We start from the raw sequence: 27,258 nt of genomic DNA, 5'->3' as shown, positions 1-27,258 counted from the left end.
AAATAAGACTTCATAGTGTATATAAACCACATTTTCAGAGATAGTCTTTGTATGGAAAAGTTGCTTCTTATTTATCTGAAAGTCTTTGTTTTACCCTCAGATTTGAATGATAGTTTGTAAAGGTGTAAAAAGAATTTGAATGAAGTACAATGTGCATGCAGAAAGTACATAAATCATAAGGATGTAGCTGCATGAATCATTATCCCTATATGACTACCTATACTTTGGAGATGATATTTTTTCTCTGTGGAAACTTTTAATGTTGTCATATATATATATATATCTTCTAGTGTCATATATATATATCTAGTGTCATATATATATCTTCTTATCCTTATTGACTTCTAGTCTACTTGTTTCATTAGTTACTGAGAGAAGTGTTAAAAGTCTCAAGCCATGAATGAAGATTTCTTCCTTTATTTCCATCAGTTTTTGCTTTGTATATTTTGAAACTCTGTTAATTAGGAGTTGTAAATTATTTGTCATCTTCCTGCTGTCTTGACATTTTTATAATTATTAAGTATTCTTCTTCATCTTTAGTAATTCTGTTTGATTTTAAGTGTGTTTTATATGATAATATTATTATTTAATTTTTTACTTTTTGGTACTGGTGATTGAGCCCAGGGACACTTTACCACTGAGCCATATCCCTAGTCCTTTTTATTTTTAAATTTGAGATGGGGCTCCCTAAATTCCTGAGGCTAGTCTCTAACTTGCGATCTCCTGCCTCATCCTCCTGAGTCACTGTGATTACAGGGATGTGCCACAATGCCTGGCTCTTTTGTATGATGTTAACATGCATATTCAACCTTTCTGCTTTCAGTTTTCATGATATATCCTTTTAATCCTATTATTGACCGTATATATTTATATTTAATGTGCATCTCTTGAAATAGTATATAATTGATTCTTGCTTTTCTATTCAGTCCAAAAAATCTCTGCTTTTAGCTGGGTGCCATGGCAAATGCCTGTAATCCTAGTGGGTCAGAAGGCTGAGGCAGGAGGATCACAAGTTCAAAGCCAGCCTCAGCAAAAGTGAGGTACTAAGCAACTCAGTGAGACTCCGTCTCTAAATAAAAAACAAAAAAGGGGTGGGGATGTGACTTACAGGTCAAGTGCCCCTGAGTTCAATCCCTAGTATTAAAAGAGAAAAAGAAAAAGAAAATCTCTGCTTTATATTGGGAATATCTAGTGCACTTACATTTAGTGTAATTTATTTTCTTCTTCACCTGTTATTTGTTCTGTTGCATCTTAGCTGCCTCCTCTTGTGTCAGTTAACTTTTTTCAACATTTTACTACTTAATTACTATTGGCTTTCTAGCTATGTATCTGTGCATTGGGTTTTTTTTTTTAGTGGTTGTTCTAAGGATGGCAGTATATACTTTTAACATAGTCTACTTAGAGTAAACATTAAATTACTTCAAGTAAAATAAAATATAAGAATCTTAAGACAGTACATTTCTTTTAGATCTCACATATTTCCTTCTTACCTACTTGGAAATATATCCCTTGATACAATATTATAGTTTTGGCTTTAAATAATCACAGATATTTTAAGGAAATTAAGAAATGAAATTAAAAAAAATGCATGTGCATGTGTTTATCTACAAGAATTTCTGATACTCTTCATTCATTTTTATAGAGCTACTTGCCATCTGTTATCTTTCCCTCTCAGCCTAAGAACTTTAACATTTGAATACATTGTTCCAGTGCCTTCTGGATTCCATGGTTTCTAATGAGGAGTCATTCTGTATTCTCACTATTCTTCCCCTCTTTGTAATGTGTCACTTTTTATGTATTTTCAAGATTATCTTTTTGTTTTTGCCTTTTGTCAGTTTGATTGTGAAGTGTCTTTCTCTTTGTGTTTATCCTGCTAGGAGTTTATTAAGCTTTTTGAATTTGTAAACAGATGTTTTCCACCAAATTGAGAAGGTTTCAGCCATTATTCTTCCAAAAAAAAAAAAAATCACCCTTTCTAAATCCTGTCTTCCTGAGATTCAAATTATACATGTTGAAAAAAATTGATATTTTCCCATGGGTTTCTTTCTTTCTTCCTTCCTGTCTCTGTCTCTGTCTCTGTCTCTCTCTCTGTCTCTCTCTCTCTCTTTTCTTTCTTTCTTGTGTGTGGTGCTAGGGATTGAACCCAGGACCTTGTACACGCAAGGCAAGCACTCTACTGTTGCCCCTCACAGGAGGCTGGTAAGAGAGAGGGAGCATGTTCGAAGTGGGCTTTTATTGGGGGGACCCTTGTTCTTAAAAAGTTCTATCCAAAAAAGGCCAGAAGGGGCAGGGTTACAAGGGGCAGGTGAGTGTAATTCAACCCAAGGGGTGTCACCTACATCTAAAGACACGCCCTCAATTTCCTGAACTGAATCAATGCGAAATGTAGTGATTGGTCAGAGCCTAGGCCTCTTGTTTCAGAATGGAAGGCGTGGGTCATTCAGAATGCTCCCCACACTCTACCAACTGAGCTAGGTCCCCAGCCCTTCCCATTGGTTTCTCAGGTTGCTCACTTCTCTTTCTTCTGTCTTTTTACATTTTATAATTTCTATTACATCTGCTTCAAGTATGTAGATTCTTTCACCATCTCCAAATGAGCCCATATAGTAAATTTATTTCAGTTTTTGTACTTTTCACCTCTAGAAGAAATATAATTGTCACAAAATACATGATCATAATACATACATAATTTCTAGTTCTCTGATGAGATTACCTGTGTGCTTATTGATATTATAGTTTCCCTTAATATTTTGAATATATTTAAAAGTTGTAAGTAGTCCCTTTGAAAATCTGTCAATCTAATACTTGGGTCTACTTGGAGTCAGTTTCTTTTCTTTCTTTTTTTTCTTCTCATGCCGGGAATTGAATATTGAATCTGGGACCTCACACATGCTAAACATGTGTGCTCTACCACTGCACTGCACCCCCAACCCAGGATCAGTTTTTTTGACCGCCTTTTCCTGAATCACATTGTCCTGGTTCTTTGCATATCTGGGAGTTTTTCACTGAAAACTTGCCATTACATACAATATGTTGTAGCAACTGTGTTCTCCAGGGATTACTGGCCTGGATTCAAACTGCAAATTTTGTCTTTCCCATGGTGTGCACAAGCTGATATTCCTGTTGCTCCCCACGGCAGTGTTTTAGCCTGACCCTGTGTTCCCCTGTGAGCTTGCCCTGTTATGCAGCAACCAAAGGGTTCATGCAGAGATGAAGCTATCCTTTCCATGATTTATGAGTCACTGAAAATATATTTATATCTACCTCTAACTCTCTCTATATCTTCATTTTGTAGGATTTTAAGTGGGAAGGAGGGAGCCTGTGGACCTAGTGCATCTTCATGCTCCAGTTGGGTTGGTTCTTTCTGGACCTTAATCTCTCTGATTCTAAATTCAGTACAGTTTCCTACTTGAGTGGCTCATTTCAGATTAGGCCCAAGTGATTGCCTGAGATTGCTGAAGAAGTGGATTGCCCATCAAAGGTGGGGAATTGGGAAAGTTCTCTAGGGGCATTCTTTTTCATGATAAAGGATTTTCATGAGCCTCCATATGTCTCATTAAAAGCCCCTTCTGGACTGGGGTTGTGACTCAGTGGTAGAGTGCTTGTCTAGCATGTGTGAGGCACAGGGTTTGATTCTCAGCACCACATGTAAATAAATAAATAAATGTCCATCGACAACAACAACAGAAAAAGAGCTCACTTTCCCCAAAGGAGGAGCTCATTCTCTGAAGGCACTATCTGATATAAAACAGGTCTTACTTTCTAAAATCCATTTATTCTAATATAGGGTTGACTGGGTCTCTGTCTATCAGGACTGCCTGGCAGAAGCTCCGCTGCAGTTCCTGCCTGCCTCTGACCTGTATCCTTTCTAAGTTACTGGTCCTGCTCATAATTTTAATTCTGAGCCCCAAATGTGTAGAAGGGATCCACTTAGTTTTTCTATTAATTGGAAACCAAGTGGATCTTAAAATAAGAGAGAGGTGCTCTTCTCCCCTGCCTTTTTTTTTAAAGAGAGAGAGAGATTTTTTTTAATATTTATTTTTTAGTTTTCAGTGGACACAACATCTTTATTTTATTTTATTTTTATGTGGCGCTGAGGATCGAACCCAGCGCCCCGGGCATGCCAGGTGAGCGTGCTACTGCTTGAGCCACATCCCCAGCCCATCTCTTTCCCTTTTTTAAATATGTTTGTGAGGAAATGTAGAAAATGCCTGAGAAGTGCTCACATCTAAAGGGTAGCTTTGGTCTCTGCCGAGACTAGCTTGAAACTTCTAAACCAGTTTACTCTCTCCCCACACACCCCTTTTTCTTATCAAAGATTATGGATAACTCATGTATATTTATAATTTATAGTCTATGTACAAATTACTTTTTATTTTTCTTTTGAGCCTGACAGACAATCCCTCTGGGGTACTCTTCTTTGTCTATAATCTCATGTTTTCTGATAACTAACCAAAGAAGGGTCTTGGGTTATCTGCATATGTGAATTCTATCACCATTGTCATTTTCTTCCTTGAAATTTTAATTAGCTGGGTACAATGGTGCATGCCTGTAATTCCAGTGACTCAGGAGGCTGAGGCAGGAAGATGGCAAGCTCAGAGCCAGCCTCAGCAATTTAGCAAGGCCCTAAGCAACTTAGTGAGACCCTTGTCACAAAACTAAAAATAAAAAGGGCTAGGGTTGTAGTTCAGTGGTAAAAGTATCCCTGGGTTCAATCCCCAGTGACAAAAACAAAACAAAACAAAAAGACACTTTAATAAATTTTTCTACTTTACAGGAAAGGGTTTCCTCGTTTGTTATAGATATGCGATGGATGTATTTATCTCAAGAAATGCTACTCACCAAGTGTGTACAACTCATCAAGTTACATACATTCAATATGTATGGCCTTTTGTGTCAATTGTACCGCAATAAACTGATTTTTTAAAAATGAAATGTTGCTATTTTACAGTCCACGAAGATTTAGATTTCAAATTGACTTTCTTTTTTAGCGACTTGGTCCCAACCCTTCCTGAACAGAAAGAACTACAAAAGATTTCCCACAGATAGTTTGAGGGCATCCAATGCCAGTTCACACAAAGGATCTCTAAGATCACCAAGCCTTCCCGGAATTAGTATCTAAAACACCCCCGCCCTTCATCGCACCACATCCGCCTCTGAGAAATACTGTGAGTCTTTTTCGACTGCCTCTCTCATCTCTCGATGGCTTTTTTGCAGTGGCACTGCTGAGCTATTTGCCACCTGTGCCAAGAAAGACATCAGGGTGTGGCACACGATGTCCAACAGGGAGCTGCTGCGGATCACTGTGCCCAACATGACCTGCCATGGCCTCGACTTCATGAGAGATGGCAAGAGCATCATTTCAGGTGACCTCTCCCTGCTAAGGTTCGGCCCTGCCTGTCTCTCCCGGAGGTGGCCGCCCTTCTGTCTTGGGGAAGAAAAAAGATTCAGCCCAGCTCTAGCTGTGGTTTCCATCTGTGTCCCTCTGTCCCCACTAGTCGTTATGTGAAGATACCCTGGGACGGCCTCCCACTGTCCTCCCCTCTTTGCTTCTCTTCAGCCTACCCTCAAAGTCCCCTTCCAGCTGGGAGATTGTCTGAGCCAGGAAGAACCAAATAAGCAATTTTTCTTCTCTCCAATCGTTGCGTATTTTTAACACATATTATAGATGCCATGATATTCCACCTCTAAACACTTCAGTATAATCTAAAAATCTAAAAATATTATCCTATGAAAGGATAATTTATTAAGATTGTTTTATGTTTAATCCACATGCAAATTTCTCCAGTGGTCAATAAGTAAATTTTACTGGGTCACATGGATGAAGGTCAAGTTCATCTTCAGGCGCAGCTACAAAATTGACAGCAGGAACCCATCTTAGTCCTTTTTTTTTTTTTTTTTTTGGTTCTGTTCCCCACCCACCTGCATTTCTTCTCCACAGAGTGGTCACCAGGAGCTCTTGGTTTACGTTCCTCCAAGAGCTGACAAATCCTCAGGTCCGACACCTTGGAGTGTGGGCTGGGGTGTAACACAGTGGTAGAGCACTTATGGATAACTCATATATATTGATAATTTATATTCTATGTACAAGAAAGAACCTGGCTTTCCCCAGGACCAAAACAAGCAAACAAAAATCTTGGAGCTGTTACTGCCTTTGCTTTTCTCTTGGGTCCACCTCCCTGCCCTGGTGGCTCTCATTTGAAGGTATATCAAAGTTCCATCACTTCTCACCTCTACCCTCATCTCAGCCACCATCATCTCTCCCCAAAGTGACTCCAGTAGCTTCCTAACAGGGCTCTCTGCTTCAACTCTTGCCCAGTCTATTCTCAACACAGAAGCCAGAAATCTGTCTTGAAATGCTAAGTCAGGGCTTAGGGCATGGCTCAGGGGTAGAGTGATTGCCAATCCCCAGCCCTGCAAAATGAAACAAAATGCAATGTTAATTCAGATCATTGACATTTACAGGGCTCAAAAGTCTTTTACCCTCTGAAAGACAAAGTCTCAGTTGGGGGCAGGGGGGAGCTCAGGGAAACTGATATAGAGAAGACTGAAGCAGTAGGTTGGGCAGATGTAGTTACTGCAAAGACCGTGCACAACCTTCTCTCCTCTCCCACATCTACCTTCTTGCCTTTGGTTTCTTTTCCTTTCCTTTCCTCCCTCCCTCCTTCCCTCCCTCCCTTCCCTCCCTCCTTCCTTCCTTCTTGCTTTTTTTGTACCAGGGATTGCACTGAGCTTTGCTTTACCACTGAGCTCTCTCTGCCTGGAATGCCTTCCCCCCAGCCCTTCTTTTTTTTTTTTTTTTTTTTTATTTTGATACAAGGTCTTGCTAAATTGCTGAGGCTGGCCTTGAACTTGCAATCCTCCTGCCTCAGCCTCCCAAGCTGCTGGGATTACAATCTCTAGCCTGAAATCACAGGCACCAGGAGCTCTGATTTTTTTCTTACTGCCTCCCATCTCCAGCCATACTTTCTTCTTTGGTCTTCCTTAAACACATCAGGCTTAGGGCTTTTCTCTGGCCATTGGATCTTCATGAAAAGTCACTCCCCCCAAACACCTCCAAGGTTTCCTCCCCCATTGCTTTCACTTCCTCAAATCTTCACTGTAATGGGACCTATCTACCTTGAGCATCCTGTTTCAAATTGCTAAAGTCAAGAGGTGACGCTAAAGCTGATGAGTAGTTTCCAGCCATGAAAAGACCTGGGGGGAAGGCATTCCAGGCAGAGAGAAGAGCAAGTGCAAAGGCCAACGGGTAGGAAGTCACTTGGTATATTTGAGGAATAACAAGGAAGTCAGCAGCGTGTCTGGAGCTTAGTGATTACAGTTGGGGTGGAGCCTCAGGGAGATGGAAGAGGTGGGTGGGTTGTTACTAGTGACTCTGCAGGATAAAGAATTTGGATTTTCATTCTAGTTTCAGTAAGAAGCACTTTGAGATGTTCTTGATCAGGAAGGTGACCTGGTTTTACAAAGGTCATGGGGGGGGGGGACAGTTAATTCATCTATAGATGACTGCTTGGAAGCAAATTAAAAGGCCAGAGAGGAAACTGGTAAAATAATCCAGGAGAGAGGTGACTGAGGCTTGGATAAGGTGCTGCCAGCAGAGGGGTTGAAAGATGGTGTTTTTAACAGTAGAGGGGATGGGACTTGCGGATGGACTGGCTGTCGGATTAGGTTGGGTGGCTGGATAGAAAGGAATCAAGAATAACCCCGAGGTTCTGGGCTTAAGCAGCTGGCTGGATGATGGTGGAGACTTTTACTAAGCCGAGAAAGATGGCAAGAAAGTGGGGAGGAACATCGGATTTAAAGGTGGGGTGTGGGTGGCAAGCCGGTGGTAGCTCTGGGGATTATTAATGACATCCCAGGTATCACATGGACTAGTTGTGTGTGCTTGGCTGCGGCTCATGCGGTGGTGGGGGCCGTCCTTCCTCCTCCCTCCCCTCCCCACTTGCCCTCACCTGGCCTGGGACGCACCTGTGGGCAGGTTCAACCTGGAGGGACCCCTCCTTTCCCTCAGCCAGGTGTGAGTGGTTTGATGCATCAGGGCTTCTGGTTCCTGGAAGTGGGTGGCGGCTGGCTGTCCCTTCCCTCCAGACCACTACTCCGCACTGGGACTCTGGTTCAGGATGCAGGGGAGCCTCGGTCTGCAAAAAGGGGGCCTGCGCTGACCCTGTGGCCTTCTGTCTTCCTCCCACGCCAGCTTGGGACGATGGGAAAATCCGCGCCTTCGCCCCCGAGACGGGCCGGCTGATGTATGTCATTAACAGCGCCCACAGGATCGGAGTGACCGCCATCGCGACCACCAGTGACTGTAGAAGGGTCATCAGTGGTGGTGGGGAAGGGGAGGTATTGTTCTTGAAAACAGATTATTATTATTATTTATAAAAACCCATCAGTTTGAGTAACTAACTCATAGGACACCATCTATTTGATTTTTTAACATGTACCTGTACTAGGAGTCAGGCAGGGCCAAATTAGAATTTTGATGAGACTCTAAAATATATCATCAACTAAAGTTATAATAGCATAAATAGACATCAGTGTATTTGTTTACATACAGGATATTTAAGGTACAAATATGAAAGCACTCTATATGGAATCAAGTTATGGATCCAAATGGATCCAAATTGGTTTATTCACACACTTGTTCTTTCCTCTGAGAACCATAGTTGTATACTTTATCTTTTCTTTCTCCTTCCTTCCTTCCTTCCTTCCTTCCTTCCTTCCTTCCTTCCTTCCTTCCTTCCTTCCTTCCTTCTCCTCCTCCTCCTCCTTTCTCTCTCTCTCTGTCTCTCTCTGTCTCTCTCTCTCTCTCTCTCCCCCTCTCCCTCTTTCTCCCCACCCCCACTTTCTTTTTCCTTTTTGGTACCAGGGATTGATCCCAGGGATGCTCTACCCGTGAACCACACCCCTAGTTCTTTTTACTTTTATTTTGAAACAGGGTCTCACTAAGTTGCTGATATGGGCCTCAAACTTTTGATCCCCCTGCCTCGGCCTCCAGTGTAGCTGGGATTACAGATGTGCACCATGATGCCCAGTTACTTTTTAAAAAATCTTTTAACACAGATGATATTTTTAGAATCTGTTCTTTAATACCCCAGACATTCTGGCCACTGCTTTGAAAGGATTACACTCCATCTTTTCCTTTCATCGTTCCCAGGCGTCTGAAACACCTTTCACTTTCTTGATTCTGTCAGGGTCTCCTCCCCTCCATTCCCCAGCCATTTTAAAAAAACTTCTAAATCCTTCCTTGTGTCTATACTGGGCATTCTCTTCTCCTTTCTCAGTTCTCATTGGAAGAATTTATCAGAGAGAAGAAAGATCTTGAGGGAGCCATTAGCAGAATTTAGGCGACTCAGATGAATGCTGGGGCTCAAGTTTCACTTCTCCACTTCCACTGTGTGACCTGGGCACATGCTTTAACCTCACTGCCTCAAGTTTCCTGCTAGGCAAGTGCTCTACCACTAAGCTCCATCCCTAGCCCTTTGTATTTTGAGACTGGTTCTCTCTAAATTGATGAGGCTGGACTCCAGCTGAGATCCTCCTGCCTCAGTCTCCTGAGTAGCAGAAATTACAGGTACAAGCCACCACACCTGGCTTCATTTTCTTTACTTTGACATTGTAGGAAGCTCTTAAGAATGCTTTCATTACTTCAATTAAGGCTATTTCCCCTTATCATGTCCAATCAAGTTCAGTCTGTAATTATTTATCCTAACACTAGTTTTTCATCTAGTGTTCACCTGGACCACTGTTCTTTCTCTGTCTTGTATGATGTATATGAAATGGTTGTGCTCTCCTCCTTCTCCTCCTTCTCCCTGGTTCTGACAATGGTACCCAAAGCTCACACAGGATAGCACTCTACCACTGAGCTACGTCATTCCTAGCTCTCTGTTCTTTTTTCATAAATCTATCATATTCGTTCTAAGGTGTGAGCATCTGATTGTCTTACTGTTATCTGGTGTTGTTGTAACAGCCTCTATCTATTAAAAGACTTACTATAATAACTAAAGAACTTTCATATATGTTTTTTTAAAATTCCAATTAGGGTGTCTTGTTTATTGTTTAGAAATATGTGTAGGTTGTCGTATTACCTGTGGATTTCATTTCAGAACAGACAGGACAAAATATTTGTTATAGAAAATGGGTGCTGGGTTTTGTAGGGTTTTAAATGATTAAAATTGAACAGCCGATGTGAATGTTTAAAAGTGGCTGCAGGTACCCAAGAAATTTCCTGGTGGCACCAGAAATTTGAGAGCAATGTTCAGCAGAAATGAGTAGACATAATATTTCGCTGGGTTTAGCAGAGGCCCTTGCATTATCGATTTTCCTAGTGAGTGTCTGATAAATTTCTCAGCCTGAAAGTAGAAACAGGCATAGGATCCTTGGTGACATATTCCAAGCTCCATGGGAGATGATCACATCTTACATGGGAATATTTCTGCCCTTCAGTCATAGCATTCTAACCCAACTAAGAGGAGAATAGGAAATTCAAAAACCAAGTCACATACACACAGCAGGTGAAAAGTCTCCTGGGATCTTTTTTGATCCCTTTCAAAGTCCCAAGTTTGTAGCCTGTTGCGGTGGCATACACCTGTAATCCTAGCAACTCAGGAGGCTGAGGCAGAAGAATCGTAAGTTCGAGGCCGGCCTCAGCAACTTAGTGAGGCCACACCTCAAGATAAAAAATAAAAAGGGCTGGGAGTGTGGCTTAGTGGTAAAGCATCCCATGAATTTCATCTCTAGTACCAAAAATAAACAATGAAACAAAGTTCCCAATTGGTATTGAGAGCATGCTCTTGGGACCTTTCAGGTGAGAGTGTGGCAGATAGGTTGCCAGACCCAGAAACTGGAGGAGGCCTTAAAGGAACACAAGTCCTCTGTGTCCTGCATCCGGGTGAAGAAGAACAACGAGGAGTGTGTCACTGCCAGCACCGATGGGACTTGCATCATTTGGGACCTCGTGTAGGTACCTGGGCTTGGGAGGATGGCAAGACCCATGCAAAACCCACTCGTGTCCGTATTTTACTGAGCATGAGCAGAGACTCCAAAGGAGGGTGGATTTAACAGTAAAGGGAGGTTCCGCAGAAGCCCTTGGCCTCCATGGCTGTCCGTGGTTTAGAGGTGCTGGTGGGAAGACGTGAATATCAGGAGTTTCTGTACAGACACAGAAGTAGCCAAGCATGATTTAACTTGCCCTTAATTCAACTTTAAATGTTCCAAAGAAGGGGCTGGGGTTTATGGCTCAGTGGTAGAGCACTTGCCTTGCATGTGTGAGGCACTGGGTTCAATTCTCAGCACCACATATAAATAAATGAATAAAATAAAGATCTGTCAACAACTAAGAAAAACAAATTTTAAAAAATGTTCCAAAGAAAAGGAACAAGGGAAATAAGTAATGCAAGCAGTTCCTCCCAACATTCTGCTCAGTCATGTGAAGTCCTGGATGAGCTTGCCATGGGAGGGAGGTACAGGAGGGGCATGAATTTGTCCTTCCCCTCGGTTGGCCACATTCCCAGAGAACTCTCATACTATGAGCATATCACATGTCCATGGAATGTGATAACTCCAGACTAATCAGGCCAAGGCATGTGAACAGGAGTAAGTCAAGAATTTTCAAAGGTGATTTTTAGCTTACTTTCTTTTCTTTCTTTCTTTTTTTGGTACTGGGTATTGAACCAGGGTGTTTTACCACTGAGATGCATCCCTCCCTCCCTTCCTTCCTTCCTTCCTTCCTTCCTTTCTTTCCTCCTTCCTTCCTTCCTTCCTCCCTCCCTCCCTCCTTCTCTCCCTCCCTCCCTCCTCCCTCCCTCTTTCTCTCTTTCTTTCTTTCTTTTTCTTTTTTTTTTTTTATTGTTGGTTGTTCAAAACATTACAAAGCTCTTGACATATCATATTTCATACATTTGATTCAAGTGGGTTATGAACTCCCATTTTTACCCCGTATACAGATTGCAGAATCACATCAGTTACACTTCCATTGATTTACATATTGCCATACTAGTGACTGTTGTGTTCTGCTACTTTCCTATCCTCTACTATCCCCCCTCCCCTCTCCTCCCATCTTCTCTCTCTACCTCATCTACTGCATCTATCTTTCTTTCTTTTTCTCTCTCTCTTTTTCTTCCCACTGGAGGTTGAACCCCAAGTGTACTCTACCCCTGAGTCATCTCCCCAGCTCTTTTTACTTTTATATGGAGGGAGGGTCTCATTAAGTTGCTTGGGTTCACCTGGAACTTGCTATCCTCCTTCCTCAACTTCCTGAGTTGCTGGGATTGCAGGTGTGCATCACTGCACCCCACTTGTAGTATACGTTTTTATTTTGGAACCACACCCCAACCTCCCAAGCCCTCCTCTCATCTACCCACCCATCACCCCTCTACTACTCTTGGGACTCTCTGCCACTGTAAAACTACACATGAGAGACTAAAAATAAGTAAAAAATGGGGGGGGGAAGGGAGATTTGGTGAAAGAATATGAAATGTTTTGAATGGAGAGAAGGGATTGAGGACTGAAGGCAAAAGCAGGGTTAATACATTAAAGAGCAAAAAGGAAAGCAAACCTCTACCTTCTAGCCCTGCATGTCTCCTTGATCCCTGATCTCCTGGAGATGTTCCCCAAATGTAGTTTTTGATATAATAGGTTTAGAGTGGCACCTGAGATTCTGCAATTCTAATAAACTTCCAAGTGATAATTCTGGTCCAAGAACCACACTTGTAGAAAGGATCAGTCTACCCTTGACCTTCAACATTGGGAAAATTTGTAGCCAGAAGGGAATGTCTAAACTATGCATGGTCTGTGTCCACTTCACATCCTTAAAGACTTCTTCCAACTGGGTAGCAGGAATATTTTGCTCATTTGTGCCCAAACCTTTTAAAACACTCAGCTCAGATACCACATCTGAAAACTTCCATAAAGAGAAGAAACTGGCAGAAGGTCCATTTTTTTTTTTTTTTTTAAACCAGGAGAGCCTGTCCTGTAAGATGGACCTGTGGAAGAAGAAACAATCTTAACATCTTAGTACAGGTTGAATACCTCAACAAACATAAAAACCCCAAATCCAAAGTGCTCTGAATCTGAATCTTTCTTAGCTTTGTGTCAGCATTCAAAAAGTTTGAAATTTTAAGAGCATTCCAGATTTCAGATTTTTCAGATTAGGGATGGCTTGTAAAGTCTATGCAATATTCCCAAATCCTCAAAACTCCAAAATGCAAACTATTTCTGGTCTCAAGAGTTCTGGAAAAGTGATACTCAATCTGTATAGCATCCAAGACAGAGGTTTCTAAACAGTTGAACACAGAACAATCAGTTGACAAGCTGATTTCAGATACACATCTGGGACCCCATCCCACCTACTGAGTCCAACTGCCTACGGGTGGGCCCAATAATACCCTTTAAAATGATTCTTCCCCACACTGAGCCACTCCTATAAAGGGAGCTCCACTTAGCTCCAAATGTTGGCCTGGAGAATCAACTACACTGTGCAGGAGATAGTGGGCTGGCTCTGAATTCAGCCTTTTCTCCTTTTTTTTTTTTTTTTACTGGAACTTGAGGATTCTCATTAGGTTTTGTGCTGTCTTTAGAAAAGGGCCCCTGCTATCTGCCCAACATCATCTGACAGTCGCTGATGGATGTGTTGAGAGGTATCCATACAGAAGTAGAAAGGCAGTGTAACCAGAAGTCTATTTTGAAGAAATGTAAATGCTACCCTGATGAGCAGGGTGAGAACTTTGAGACGGATTAACCACCCCAAGTCTAAGCTTATACCAAATGCAGTTTGAATACTAAATACATTTTCTAGGGAAGAGAAAGTTGAGATTCACAGCTTTTGAATCTACTTTTCAGGCGTCTTAGGAGAAATCAGATGATCCTGGCCAATACCCTATTCCAGTGTGTTTGTTATCATCCTGAAGAATTCCAGATCATCACCAGTGGGACAGATAGAAAGGTAAGCACAGTTGGCCTTCTGTTTCTGTGGGTTTTAGGCCCACAAATCCACTGTGTATCAAAAATACTTTGAAAAAAAAATTTATCGGTATTGAACATGTACACATTTTTTTTTTCTTGCCATTATTCCCAAAACTGTACAGGAGGATTTGCATAGGTTCTATGCAAATACTATGCCATTTTATATAAGGGGCTTGAGCATCCTCATATCTTGGTATACATGGGGGGATCCTGGAACCAACCTCCCTGGCTGATAGCCACTATAAAAGTCTCCCTGCTTTCAATACCTTACTCTCTCTACCCCTATTATGTTCCCCTTTCTAGGAGGGAACATAAATCACACCCTATGGAATATTTTGCTGCTTTGGAGCAGAAGGGGAGATTGGGAATGGGTGTGTAGGTCCAGGAAGAGGGAGGGTCCAACCACAGCAGGGAGGTGGCTTTGAAAGGCCCAGGCTCCAGAACTCTGGGGGGTGCTCATTCCCTACCCTTCTCCCCAGCTGGAAGGGAGGCACTTCCTCTCCCACCTGCTCTGCAGCTTTTCAGTCCTCCTCTGGGTCCTCCTCTTGGTGCAGAAGCAGAACCATGAGTGGTTCTTTATTTTACATTTTGCTACAGACTCAATCTGCTTAGTCTTATCAAAAGCTCTTTCTGTCACAATCTCAGTTTATCAGCATATCAACATTCCCTTTAAATAGCATGCAAATTTTAAAAGGAATACTAAAAATATTAAAATGGTTTCTCCACCCCCTGCTGTAGCCTATTTATAATTTCAGCCCATACCATCCCATGGTGTATTTTCGCTTCCTTCTATATAAAGTAGAGCCATCTTTTGTTAGCATGTGTGTGTGTGTATGTGTGTGTGTGGATGATTCCACTGAGCTGAATCCTGCCTAATGCTTTTTTTCCTGAATTCCAGATTGCTTACTGGGAAGTATTTGATGGGTCAGTCATCAGAGAGTTGGAAGGTTCTTTGTCTGGGTCAATAAATGGTATGGATATCACCCAGGAAGGAGTGCACTTTGTCACAGGTTGGTCCTGGATTACAAAAGAGAGCCAAGCTTGGCTTATTTAGATGGGAATGGGGAGGTGGGGGGTGGACTCCCTTGTGGGAGGCAATTTGGAAGAGCTGGCAAAAGGGTCTCAAGGGCAGTTGGGTTAGACTCAGATCTGAAGACAACAGCCAATTTGTTCTGGAAGAGAAAGATCCAGAAGACACATTCAATGAGAGGAAACATTTGCAGAGGAGACTTAAGGACACAAATAACAGCTAAGTCTTATATTGCTGGGTTTGCTTTGTGTGGTGGGTATGGATGACTGGAATGGACATTTAAAGTGTTCTGGGTTGTCCAGTTGCTTCCTTCACTGTGTTCTACTGAAGTCCCAAATATCAGTCTTTTCATTCCCTTTTATTGTTGAATGCTATAATGCGCCCCCCCCCACCTCCAATAAATGAATTAACCATTATTTCAAGGGAGCATTTACTACACAATATGATGACTGGAACAATATCAACATAACTTCCTGCCAGTCTGATTGATTCTTCAGGACATTAACAAACACTCTAAATGAATTAAAATTCTGCAAACACATTGACTTAAAGCAAGATTTCAAACTAGACACAGTGTGGGCTGGGGTTGTGGCTCGGTGGTAGAGCGCTTGCCTAGCACGTGTGAGGCACTGTGTTCAATCCTCAGCACCACATAAAAATACATAAATAAAAAAAATAAAGATATTGTGTCCATTTACAACTAAAAAATATTTAAAAAAACTAGACACAGTGTGATTCAATCATATATACAGGTATATGTATATACCTGTCTATACATATTCATATACATATATAGAAAAGACTGAAAGGGATTGAACCAAGATGTTATTAGTGGTTATTTCTGGGTCATAGAATGAAGGGTGAATTCATCTCTTTGCTTTTTCCCTCTGAATTTACTATAACACACATAGTTTTTTTTTTTTTTTTTTTTTTTTTTTTTTCCCAACTATGGGCAATTATACCAGGTTGGTCTGGGTTTCCTGGGATCCAGGGATTCTCCCTCCTTTGTCTCCAGGGACTACAAGTATGTGGTTACCATTCCCAGGCATGCTAGATTTTTATAATCAAAGCATTATATAAAGATAGATTTTTCTTTAAGTTGGCACATGAGAATGTGTTGACAATAACCTGGTTGCCAGGCTCAGTGGCCCACACCTGTAATCCCAGTGACTAGGGAAGTTGAGGCATGAAGATTGCAAGGTTGAGGACAGACAAGCAGCTTGGCAAGACTCTGTCTCAAAAAAAAAATAAAAAATAAATAAAACAAAACCAAAAAAACCCCAAACTTTTTTTGAGACCAGGGCCATTTCTCTCTAGTCTATTGCAGTGATGCCATATAACTGTTTTTCAGGTGGAAGTGACCATCTGGTTAAAGTTTGGGATTATAATGAGGGTGAAGTGACTCACGTCGGTGTGGGACACAGTGGCAACATCATGGGCCTCCGCATAAGTCCTGGAAATCAATACATCATAAGTGTAAGTGAAGATGGAGCCATTTTGCGATGGAAGTACCCGTTTGCCTCCTGAGGCACCGGACCTCCCTGGCCACGGTGCTGCGCAGTCCTGCTGAAGACTGAATTTGGGCAGCTCCACACTAGTCTTGATTTCTTTCATTGGCGTCTTTGTTCTTTAGTCTAAATATTTTATCTCTAAGTTTCTCCTTTCCTATATAGAATGCATTTTACATTCTTAAATTGTACATAAAATTGAATATGTTCAAGAATAATTTGTCCAGACGTACTTTTTTAAAAAAAGTTTTTTTTTTAATTATAAATACATTCCCAGTTATTGGCTTCCTGTCATAATCTCTTTTCTGTGACTCTGCCAAACCCCCAGACTTTCCTTATGATCTGTCCACGGAGAGCATTGCCATTATTCTCTAAAAATAAGACCTTTCATTGGTCAAGCTGCATGGGGCAAGACTTTTAGGTTTAAACCCAGACCTTGGGCAGGCTTTTAAAATAACCTCCACCTGACTTTTCTCTTTTGTCAAGTGAGAATAAATTCTTGCTCAAAAGGCCATTGTGAGAATTGGGTGGAATCATGTCAAAGCATCAGTAGAATTTCTCAGAGAGAGAGAGGCACAAACGGGTTCTTAAAGAAACTGACTGTTGGGATCTTGGGGCAATTCTCAAAGATGAAATTTCAGAGATGCTTTATGGAACTTGGCCATGATATCCTTATCCAGTGCTCATCACCAGAATAGTAATGACATGAAACGTGTGTATTAATCATCCACCTGGGTATCTTTTCCCAGGGAAGGTAAATGATGGCCTTTTCCCAGAAACCCTTCAAGTCTCCAGGCCACAGCAGTATTAAGTTTTAAGCATATTCTGTATCCTTTAATGCTGCTTTTGTTATACCAGGGTAATTGTCATTACCCTATTTGAAAGATCAAGGATATTTTATAAATGATGATCACTTATTTATTAAATAACATTTCAGGGCACTGTTGAAACACTGCATCCTGCTGAACTCTTTCTCAGCTAGAACCTGATGAGAAATTCATTTTGCAAGACTGGTCTGATTAATTATAAACCTGAAAGTTATGGGATAAAGTAAGCAGAAGCCCCTAGGGTTACCCAGGGAATCAAGGGCGGGCAGAGCCAAACTTACTGATTGGGCCACGATGCAGCTAGGATTTTGCGTTGAGTGAACCGGCAAAGGCGTAGGGGGCGCGCCTGAGAGCCGGAAAACTTCCTGCTGAGCAAATACTGAGGTTGGAAAGGGCCTGAGCTTGCCAATCCTTAGAGCCGGGTCGAGTTCCGGTTCTCCTTACAGGTCGGGTGGCCTCCCCTACGTTGCGTGAACCTCTTAAAGCCCACTTCTCCACCAATTAAAACGAGGATGATCAAGTCTCGCAAATTTTTGGAATACGACTATAGTCTGTAGCCTAAAAAAGAAACCCACAAGCAGTTTGGGTGTTTCTTCCCAGGGGAACAACGCGGATCCCAGTTCAGGTCCTGGGAAGGCTCTGCCTGTTCCCAGGGGCGGATGAGCTGCTAGGAGATGGCAACACCTGTCCGCACACACCCGAGCCTGCGGGAGAACCAGCGGTGCACAAAAGCGCTCCCCCACCCCTTCACAGCTCCCAAAGCGCGTCTCTCACCACACCTGAGGCTGCCCTTGGGAGACTTTCTCCCTTTTCTTCGTTTTCATCTGGACTTAAAACCAAGAAAATTACTAATAGCCAGGGCTTTGCCATTTCCTAGGCATTTTCGAAATTTCCATTCCTGTTTTATTTCCAAAGCTTGAAGGATGGGCGGGGAACGGGCGCAGACGTGAAACCCAGTTGTCTCGGTTTTTAAGAGGTAAGGAAGGGTGGGGAACCAGACGACGACAGTCTCCCAGCGCTTTTATTCCGGTCTGTACCGTGGGGGAGGGACCAGGCGGGGGTGCGGGTGGCCCAGCACTGCCCGAAGGCCGGCCCTGCAGCCGGATTCCCGCGCGGGGCGGGGCGGCCCCGCCCTTGGCTCCGCCTCCGCCCCGTCCGCGCACACCTGGCCCGCAGGTAGCCGGTACTCGGCGCCTTTCCGGGATTGTAAGGTCCTGAGAGCTGCTGGTCGGCCTCGGGCCCGGGGGCTGCGCTCCGGGAGTCACACCGGAGGGAGCCATGGACCCGGGCCCGGGGGACGCGGCTGGAGAGCGGCCGCCCGCGCCCCGGCCCCGCCGCCGCCGCTCCCTGCGCCGCCTCTTCAGCCGCTTCCTGCTGGCGCTGGGTAGTCGCTCCCGCTCCGGGGATTCGCCGCTCCGGTCCCGATCCCAGCCCCAGCAGGGACATTGTGATGGCGACGGTGAAGGGGGCTTTGTCTGCCCTCCTGGCCCGGCTCCTGCGGCCCCCGGGAGCCCCGGGGCAGAGTATCCCCCGGGATCCCAGCCCCCGATCCTCGCGGGCGACGGGGCGCGGCCGCCGGGCGCTCAGGGCTTGAAGAACCACGGCAACACCTGTTTCATGAACGCCGTGGTGCAGTGTCTCAGCAACACCGACCTGCTGGCTGAGTTCCTGGCGCTGGGGCGCTACCGGGCGGCGCCCGGCCGCGCGGAGGTCACCGAGCAGCTGGCGGCGCTGGTGCGCGCGCTCTGGACTCGCGAATATACGCCCCAACTTTCCGCCGAGTTCAAGGTAGGCAGCGCTCAGCCGCCACCAGCCCTCGCCGCTCGGCGGCAACCTCTTTCTGGCCCTAGGGGTTTCGCTTCTTGCAAAGTGTGTGCCCTACCAGAGGATGCTTTTCTTGGGGTCTTCTGTGGTTCATTTATCAGTTTAGTCTCGGTGATCGCCTTTGTTTTGCGATGTAGAGTTACGGTGTTGCTTTTCTATGTTTTCTTTATGAATTAATTTCTCCCAAGTATTTTGAGCGGGGGTGGAGAGAGTTGGCAGGTTTAAGAGTATTTGGCATTTTTTTTTTTTTTTTTTTTTTTTTTTTGCATTCAACAAACATTTGTTGAAGTGTCCGAAGGCTTGTGGGCCGGGGTTCCGACGCCAGGGCTTCCAATCTGGAAGGGTGCGGGGTGGGGAATCGAGACTTTTAAAGGTCGAAGCCTCAGGGGAAGGCGGTGATGCTTACGTTGAGATCTAAATAATTGTTGAGAAGGATGCTGCGGGCTCTAGATCTAGGCGTAATCCAGGCAAAGGAATCAAGTACCCCAAGGCCCTTCCGAGGAGCCGAGTAGGGAGGCTGGAGAGAAAAGTGTCGCTGGAGCTCAGGAAGCGGACAGGTTCGCCCCTGAGAACCAACTCCTAGGCTGGGTAATGTGCTGAGGGGGAGGGGGAGGGGAGGGGGAGGCAGTGGGTATGCTAGTTTGGAGATGGCATTCTTTTGTTTCAGGCGCATTAACCCCCCTATAATGTGTTAGCTTGGGGTTGCGTTTATTGTCTGCAGGATCACGGTCTACTTGCTCTGGATGCTGCAGGGTCAGGAGACATTGTAAATCAAATCGTATCGCTTTGCCTGGGGTTAAAGTGGGGTGTGTGTTTGGGGGGTCCCAGTTAGATGAAAGAGTTCCTAATAATTGATGCACATGGCTTGCTTCCTGCTGAAAACCCACAGCTCTGGGCAGAGAGCTGAAGCTCCCCACAGACCAGTGATTGTTGTTCCTGGGGGGGAGGGGGGAACCTGTCAGTGTTCATTCCACAAGCATCACAGCTCTTGAGTTTCAGCCTGAGAAAGCAGTCTTCCCCATGTGATCTGCGAGAATGCCAACCCCCACCTTCCTCCCTCCTGCCTCCATTAATGAAGAAGCTCTGTTCTGCAGTAGTCACGTGGGTGTCATTAATGTCTCTTTTTGGCAACATTAGCTTTTTAAATATGAGAGGCAATACTAATAGTGGTTAAGAGCAATGTCTTTGAGGCTTCGGGACTTTAAGCAAGTTTCTGAATCTTACCATGCCTTAACTTTTCTCATCTGTAAAGTGGGACCATAAGGTCGTTGTATTGAGTTATACCTAGAGTACTGACAACAGTGCCTGGCACCTAAGAAGTGTTCATTTTTATAGAATTACACCTCCTCACCTGGAAAGACCTCAAGGAAGGAAGGGGGTAATCTTTGAATAACTGTTCCCTTGCCAGATGCACTCCCCACCCAGTTACTACAGCATGGAGAGAGATTGAGTAGTTTGGGGAAAAAAAAAAAAACCTCCCCAATTAGTAATCACTCTCAGTGACTCACCAGCATTTCCTCTCTCTCTCCAGGGCCTGGGAACTCCCCAGTGAACCTTGGGGAATTGAAGGATAATTGAGTTGTTGTTAATCTGTTAATGAGGGAGATATAATCTGGGGTTTCCTAGGTCTTTCAGGTAACCAGCCTTGGAGAGTAAAGTGGAGGATTTCAGAATCTGGGCCGTCAAACATTAGGGACTGAAATCGGGGAGGGCTCCTTTTCTTACTGGTGGTGAAACTTTCATTCATTCAGCATGTACTTATTGAATGTCTAGAAAGTGTATCGGGAACATGGAATGTGTGATGAGCCCAAAGCCAGCTTCTCCAGGAGCATATGGTCTAGGGGAGAAATGGATGTTAACGAACTGATCCCACAGGCACATGATTAGATGGTGACATGCTAGGAAAGCAAAATACAGTGTGCTGTGATGATAATGGCAGGTGGCTTTGATTTGATTGGGGAAGGTATCCTGGGGTGACTGGAGAAGACTTACCTGGAGAGGTAACCAATTTTCTTTTCTTTTCTTTTTAATAGTTGTAGATGAACATAATACCTTTATTTATTTTTTAAATGTGGTGCTGAGGATCGAACCCAGTGCCTCACATGTGCTAGGCAAGCACTCTACCACTGAGCCACAACTCCAGCCCAAGGTAACCAAATATTGAGTTGGGTTTTGAAGGATGAGGTATGCACAAGGACATGGATGATGGGAAAGTGCATTCCAAACCCTGGGAACTGAAAATGCCAACCGTGGAGGCAGGTGGGGCTGAGATTCCCATCCGTCAAATGGATTAATGAAAGCTTATGTGGCTGGAGAATTGTAGAGGCCAAGTTACATAAGGTTTTGTTAAGGACACCTGTCTTTATGATGGATTTTTAGCTTTAGACCCAGAAAGGGGCCAGCATGTGTATACTCAGCTCTAACCTCTCACAGATAGGAGGACCACTCTTTGTTTTAACAGCAAATGAATAAAAACAGTTTTAAAAATCCTGTCTCATCTATAATCCTTTGTTTTTCTGATGATGCAGTTAAAGGTGTACTGCAAAAAAATTGGAAAATGTAAAGATCTAATCATCTTAAAAATACTGATGTGTTTCAAAATCTATCTGAGCAAATAAACAAACTGGAAATTCTGTTTCTGTAGCCTGCTTTTGTCATGTGAGTCTTAAGACATGTCATAAGACTTTCTCCTGGTCATTAAAATATTCTACAAAACTTGATTTCTCATAATTGTATATATCGTTAAATGAACCAGTCTTCTGTGGAGATATTGATATACTGTACAGTCTTCTAGTTATCACACTGAATTGAAATTTCTTGTATTTAAATCATTGTCCTCAGTTCTGTTTATTTCCATAAACTTAATTCCTATAGGGGCATAACATAGTCAAAGCAAAGGTGTAACTATATTATTATCTTTCTATTTTTTTTTATATTTATTTTTTTTTAGTTTTCGGTGGACACAACATCTTTGTTTGTATGTGGTGCTGAGGATCGAACCCGGGCCGCATGCATGCCAGGCAAGCACGCTACCGCTTGAACCACATCCCCAGCCCATCTTTCTATTGTTTTAAAATGAACTTCATTGAGGTATAAATTAATAAATTACGTACAGTGAAGAGCAACTTGGTAGTTACCTGGAGAGGTAACCAAATTTTTTTTTTTTTTAGTGTAGAATTTAATGAGTTTTAACAAATGTATGTATCTGTGTGATCATCACCCCAATTTCAAATATATAATTTTGTTTTTACTTTTTAATCTACTTTATTGAGTTCGATTATTTTTTATCAGTCACATTGATAATTTTCCTTCCAAATAATTATGACAAATTTCAAATAATACCAGTGATGCATATTTTCCTGGACATTGAATATCTTTTTCTCATTAATTTTTCCTCAACTTTATGACAGTTACAAATGACCACAACCATACATATTTACAATGTATAGCATAATGTCTTGATATATGTGTATATGGTCAAATGATTCATTCAAGCTAATTAACATGTCCACCAATCTTCCAAACTTACCTTTTTTTTGGTGGTAAAAATATTTAAGTTGTATTCTCTTTGCATTTTTCAAGTGCATACTATATTAATGCTAATTATAGTCACTGTGCTCCATCACCTATAAGTTTATTGAACAAAAAGAAAATCACATCTTGTTTTTGTGTCTCTGGTTAGGAGAAAGGTGGAAGATTTTTCTGTGTTTCTTGACTAGTTGTAAGTCTTCTCTTGCAATCTCTCTCTTCACGTTGAGTGTTTCCATTCTGCTTTGGTCTTAATGTGCTTTTCTTTTTTAAAAAAATATTTATTTTTTTTTAGTTGTAGTTGGACACAATACCTTTATTTTACTTATTTATTTTTATGGGGAGCCGAGGATCGAACCCAGGGTCTTGCACGTGCCAGGCGAGCGCTCTACCGCTGAGCCACAACCCCAGCCCTTAATGTTTCTTTCATTTGTTGCTGTAAGTTCCTCAACCTTGTCATATTTGCTGCATATATTTTCTCTAAAGTGTCCCCCTTTCCCCCTACCCCAGTACTGGAAGCTTTTGGTTTATTTATGTCATGCCTTTTGATGTTCTATTTTATGTACTTCTAGTTTTTCTAAGGCTATATTAAGGTTTTTGGCCATCTGGAGTTTATCTTAGCTTATGTGCTTAAAATCAATTTTAGATCCTCAGTGATGTACTAGAGAGAGACATTGCTTTTTAAAAAAAACAAGGATTCCTTCTTCATCAGTCCCATGTTTTGGCCACCTAATATCAGTGTGCCACAGGTTTTCTACCAGGTAACTTTGATATACAGAGAAATACCTTCGCTTGTATCTCTCATTCACTTAGACTAAGCCCCCCCCACCCCGCCCCCAAATGGAATTACTGTGTTTATGTAGAGGGACGTTTTTAAGGTCCTATCATGTCTACCTTCTTGAAGTTGTCATATTCTTTCTGGCAATATTGCCAGGCTAAGGTGAAGAGAACCCATTTTAAAGGATTAATTTGATTTATTGGAAAGGAATGGATTCCCCTTGGAAGGAAGAGCAAAAGTAAAGATATAAACTATACAAGATGGAAAGCATGTTTGGTGTACCCAAGCAGTTTGTTTATTGGGGCCCTTGGAATAGGTAGGAGACTGGTAGAAGACATGCATTGGGGCCAGACCACAAAAGAAGTTTGAACTATTAGGTAGTACGTAGAAGAGCACAGAAGGATTTTGAGTATCTAGCTGGGCTTCAGAAAGATTGGCCTGGTCTACCATGAGTGCAGTGTTTTTTTTTTTTTTTTTTTTTTTAGTTGTTGATAGACCTTTATTTTATTTATTTATATGCAGTGCTGAGAATCAAACCCAGTGCCTCACACATGCCAGGCAAGTACACTACCGCTGAGCCCCAGCTCCAGCACTGAGTGCAGTGGTTTGATGGTGGTGGTGGTGGGGGGTGGAGTGGGGATTCTCAGAGCCTGGCTCCTCCTTAGGGAGATGTTCTCATCTGGGTGAGTTCTAATAGAACTCAATACTGGCCATGAGAGTCTGCTGAATCCAGGAAGGGTAGAGACATTTTGGGAGCCACACTGCTTGACAGATGACTTGAGGGCTGCGGATATGAGGGAGAATCTGTGAGAAGACACCTACCTTAGGAGGAAGGGCTAGTTTTAGAGATTCTGAGTTGGATGGGGGCTGACTGCTCACCCAAAAGAGAATGTCGGTACTAGGATGTAGGCTTGATGATGCTTTGCGGGTGGGCTTGCCAGATAGGATACAGAATGCCCAGCTGATTTTAATTGCAGATAAACAATGAGTACATTTTTTAGTATAAATATATTCCCAGTATTGCATGGGACATATGAACATATTTTTACTGAAATAATTATTCATTGTTTATTTAACTGAGCACCTTTTTTTTTTTTTTTTTTTTTTTTTTTTTTGGTGTGTGTGTGAGGTGCTGGAGCCTGGTGTGGGCTAGGCAAGAGCTGCGCTACTGAGCTACATCTTCTAGTCCCTGTGTCTTCTGTTTTGATTTGAGAAATCAGGCAGCCCTACTCTGGGGCTAGGCCCTTGAGAATCTAAGTGCAGAAAGGCTTAGAGAAGAATCCAACCTAATGTGATCAGAATAAAGACTCAGAACCACCATTTCGGTTAATTAGATCTTGAATTTGGCTTCATCTCATCCTAAAGTTTTCCTTAAGTCTCAAGGGACAATTAAAAGAAAAAGAAAAGAAAAATGCTCAGGCCATGTGGCAGTGGTGAGGATCGACCCTATCTCTCGATTTGCTCAGACTGTCCCCTTTGGCAGGCATGAGCAGATGACGAGCAGATGACAGACCTCCCTAAGCAACTTAGGAAGACCCTGTCTCAAAGTAATATTTTAATAATCTGCTGTCATTTAAAAAGATGTTTCATGACCTTTGGTAACTAATCAAGAACATATTACTCTTGATATCTCTGAATGTTAGAGGCTCTGGATTCTAGGAGTGGGACAAACAGCTGTAATGTACTGTGCATGTGCATGTGTGCGAGTTGCTCACACTGGTTTGCTTGGGTGCTTGTACATGCACAACAGAAATCCCTAGAAAGATGCTTCAGAAGCTGCTGGGAGTGGCTCCCTGCTGGCAAGGGTCATTAGGGGATGGAGAACAGTAGTGTTCCAATAGAAGAAACACTTCTCTTTGCTGTTCTTTATATTTTGAATTCTTTTTTTCTTAGTATATACATCCATCACCTTTTGAAATACACTTTCCAAAAGCTGGAATGTGCATTTACACAGAAAATGACAAAAATTGCTACATAGTTCAAGAGACGGACAGTGCAAAAGGGACAGGGAACATATGAGGATCACCAGGGCGGGAGGTCTTGTCTGTCTTGTTCACTGTGGCCCAGTCCTTGGAATAGTCCCAGGCATGTGGGCGGCATTCAAGACCAATTTATTAAAGGAATAAAGGGCTGGATCAATCTTTTATGGATCAAACCACAGAAAGAGAATTTTATGTTTTTCAATTTTCATCCCTATTTGAAAGAGGCAGTAAAGGAGCTACATCTTCAGCGTCAGCTCTTCTGCTGGCGAGGTCATTCCCAAGCAAGAGCTAGCAGGAGCGATGGGAATGAATGATGTTGGTGTGACATCAGCGAAGGAGAAAGCAGGGCTGGAAGGATGTTTGCTTGTGACAGCATGGGAATAGATCCAGGGAGGGAAGGCCAGCAGAGCGTGGGACCCAGGTAATCAAAGGACCAGAGTTTCAGGCAGCACAAACGCCCATCAGATCCAAATCCTCAGAGACGACACTGGATGTCCAAGGCATAGGACACAGTGATGGTCCTTCTGAGGAAGGGGCCTTCTGTACCGAGACCCTCATACCATTTTGGAGCAAGGTCAGCAGCAAAGAACCATTCTACCCTGGGGTTGTTTGCATGTGGTCCTCTCAGATCAAGGCTGAAGGATGACCACTCAATGGCTTGGTGCTTATAGGACCTTCATTTGGTTGTATCAGGGGTTGAAATGACCTCTGGACCTCTGTTCTGATTCCCTTTCAGAATGCTGTTTCCAAGTATGGCTCTCAATTCCAAGGTAATTCCCAACATGATGCTCTGGAATTCTTGCTCTGGTTGCTGGATCGTGTCCACGAGGACTTGGAGGGCTCATCCCGAGGGCTGGTGTCCGAGAAGGTTGGTTACTTGCTAAACAAATCATTGTATAGGATTCTTCTTCTTCTCCTCCCCCTCCCCCTCCCCTCCCCTCCCTTCCCCTCCCCCTCCCCCTCCTCTCCCCCTCTTTTCTCCTCCTCCTTTCTCCTTTCTCCTATGAATGTTTATTCAACGTGGATTCCTGTGTGTTCTGCCTACTGTACACACAGTGCTGTTCTCTGCTTCCTTCTTTGAGCTCTTGTTTCTTCCCCTTGCAGTATGTCTCATCCTTCCTCATCCCCGTGAGGTAGTGTGTAAGGTTTCACTTTGAATCATAATTTGAAAATAAAAAGAATGTGTTTTTGGTCTATATTCTTTGCATTCATCTGGCCCTCCGAGGCTGAGCGCCATGATTTGCCATTTCAGTTCCACCATTGCTTTCTCAGTTACATATCTCATGGGGCAGCAATTCCTAATCTTTTTTTTTCAAGATGCAGGAAGGATGATTTTTTACACATGTGCATTTAGCATTTGCAGTTTCGAGGAAACCTCAGACCTTTGGGAGGAGGAGGAAAGCATTCCACTAATTTGTAATAGCCACAGTTAATTGATACATCAGTTATGTTCTTTATGGAGTTTGCTAAATCAAGATCAATAATGGCTTATGCTTTAGAGCTATCCCTTTATTTTCCACTTAAGAGAGTAAAAGTGAGTGAAATTATATCATGAGTAAGCAAAGTTATTGTAACAATATTATGGAATGCACACGCCTATAATTGCAGTTGTTTGGAAGGCTGAGGCAGGAGGATCTCAAGTTCAAGACAGCCTCAGCAATTTATTGAGTCCCTAAGCAATTTAGGGAGACCCTGTCTCAAATAAAAAATTAAAAAAAACCGGCTGGGGATGTGGCTCAGTGTTTAAGTTCCTCTGGATCTGATCCCTGGTGGCAAAATTAAAAAAAAATTTTTTTTTGAATAATCTGCTGTCATCTAAAAA

The 27,258-nt window shown here is 42.9% G+C and overlaps 2 protein-coding genes across 4 annotated transcripts in view; both read left to right on the top strand.

The window, feature by feature from the left end:
• CFAP52 (cilia and flagella associated protein 52) overlaps positions 1 to 16,516 on the top strand; it is a gene marked incomplete at both ends in the record, with an annotated part of 49,392 nt that extends 32,876 nt beyond the window's left edge. For both annotated transcript variants that reach the window (XM_081271726.1, XM_081271725.1), the window contains 6 exons: positions 5,218 to 5,366; positions 8,195 to 8,340; positions 10,805 to 10,956; positions 13,837 to 13,939; positions 14,858 to 14,969; positions 16,341 to 16,516. In XM_081271726.1, the coding sequence (XP_081127852.1) occupies positions 5,218 to 5,366; positions 8,195 to 8,340; positions 10,805 to 10,956; positions 13,837 to 13,939; positions 14,858 to 14,969; positions 16,341 to 16,516 (838 nt within the window). The remainder of the gene's footprint in view (positions 1 to 5,217; positions 5,367 to 8,194; positions 8,341 to 10,804; positions 10,957 to 13,836; positions 13,940 to 14,857; positions 14,970 to 16,340) is intronic.
• Positions 16,517 to 18,291: 1,775 nt separating this feature from the next.
• Positions 18,292 to 27,258, top strand: part of USP43 (ubiquitin specific peptidase 43) — a 71,451-nt gene continuing 62,484 nt past the window's right edge. For both annotated transcript variants that reach the window (XM_081271169.1, XM_081271168.1), the window contains exons 1-2: positions 18,292 to 19,112; positions 26,173 to 26,304. In XM_081271169.1, the coding sequence (XP_081127295.1) occupies positions 18,603 to 19,112; positions 26,173 to 26,304 (642 nt within the window). In that variant the 5' untranslated portion in view covers positions 18,292 to 18,602. The remainder of the gene's footprint in view (positions 19,113 to 26,172; positions 26,305 to 27,258) is intronic.

This window comes from Spermophilus citellus (genome assembly GCF_964194105.1).
Source record: "Spermophilus citellus genome assembly, chromosome: 17".
Classification (NCBI taxonomy): Eukaryota; Metazoa; Chordata; class Mammalia; order Rodentia; family Sciuridae; genus Spermophilus; species Spermophilus citellus.
This window is presented reverse-complemented; position numbering and strand designations above follow the sequence as displayed.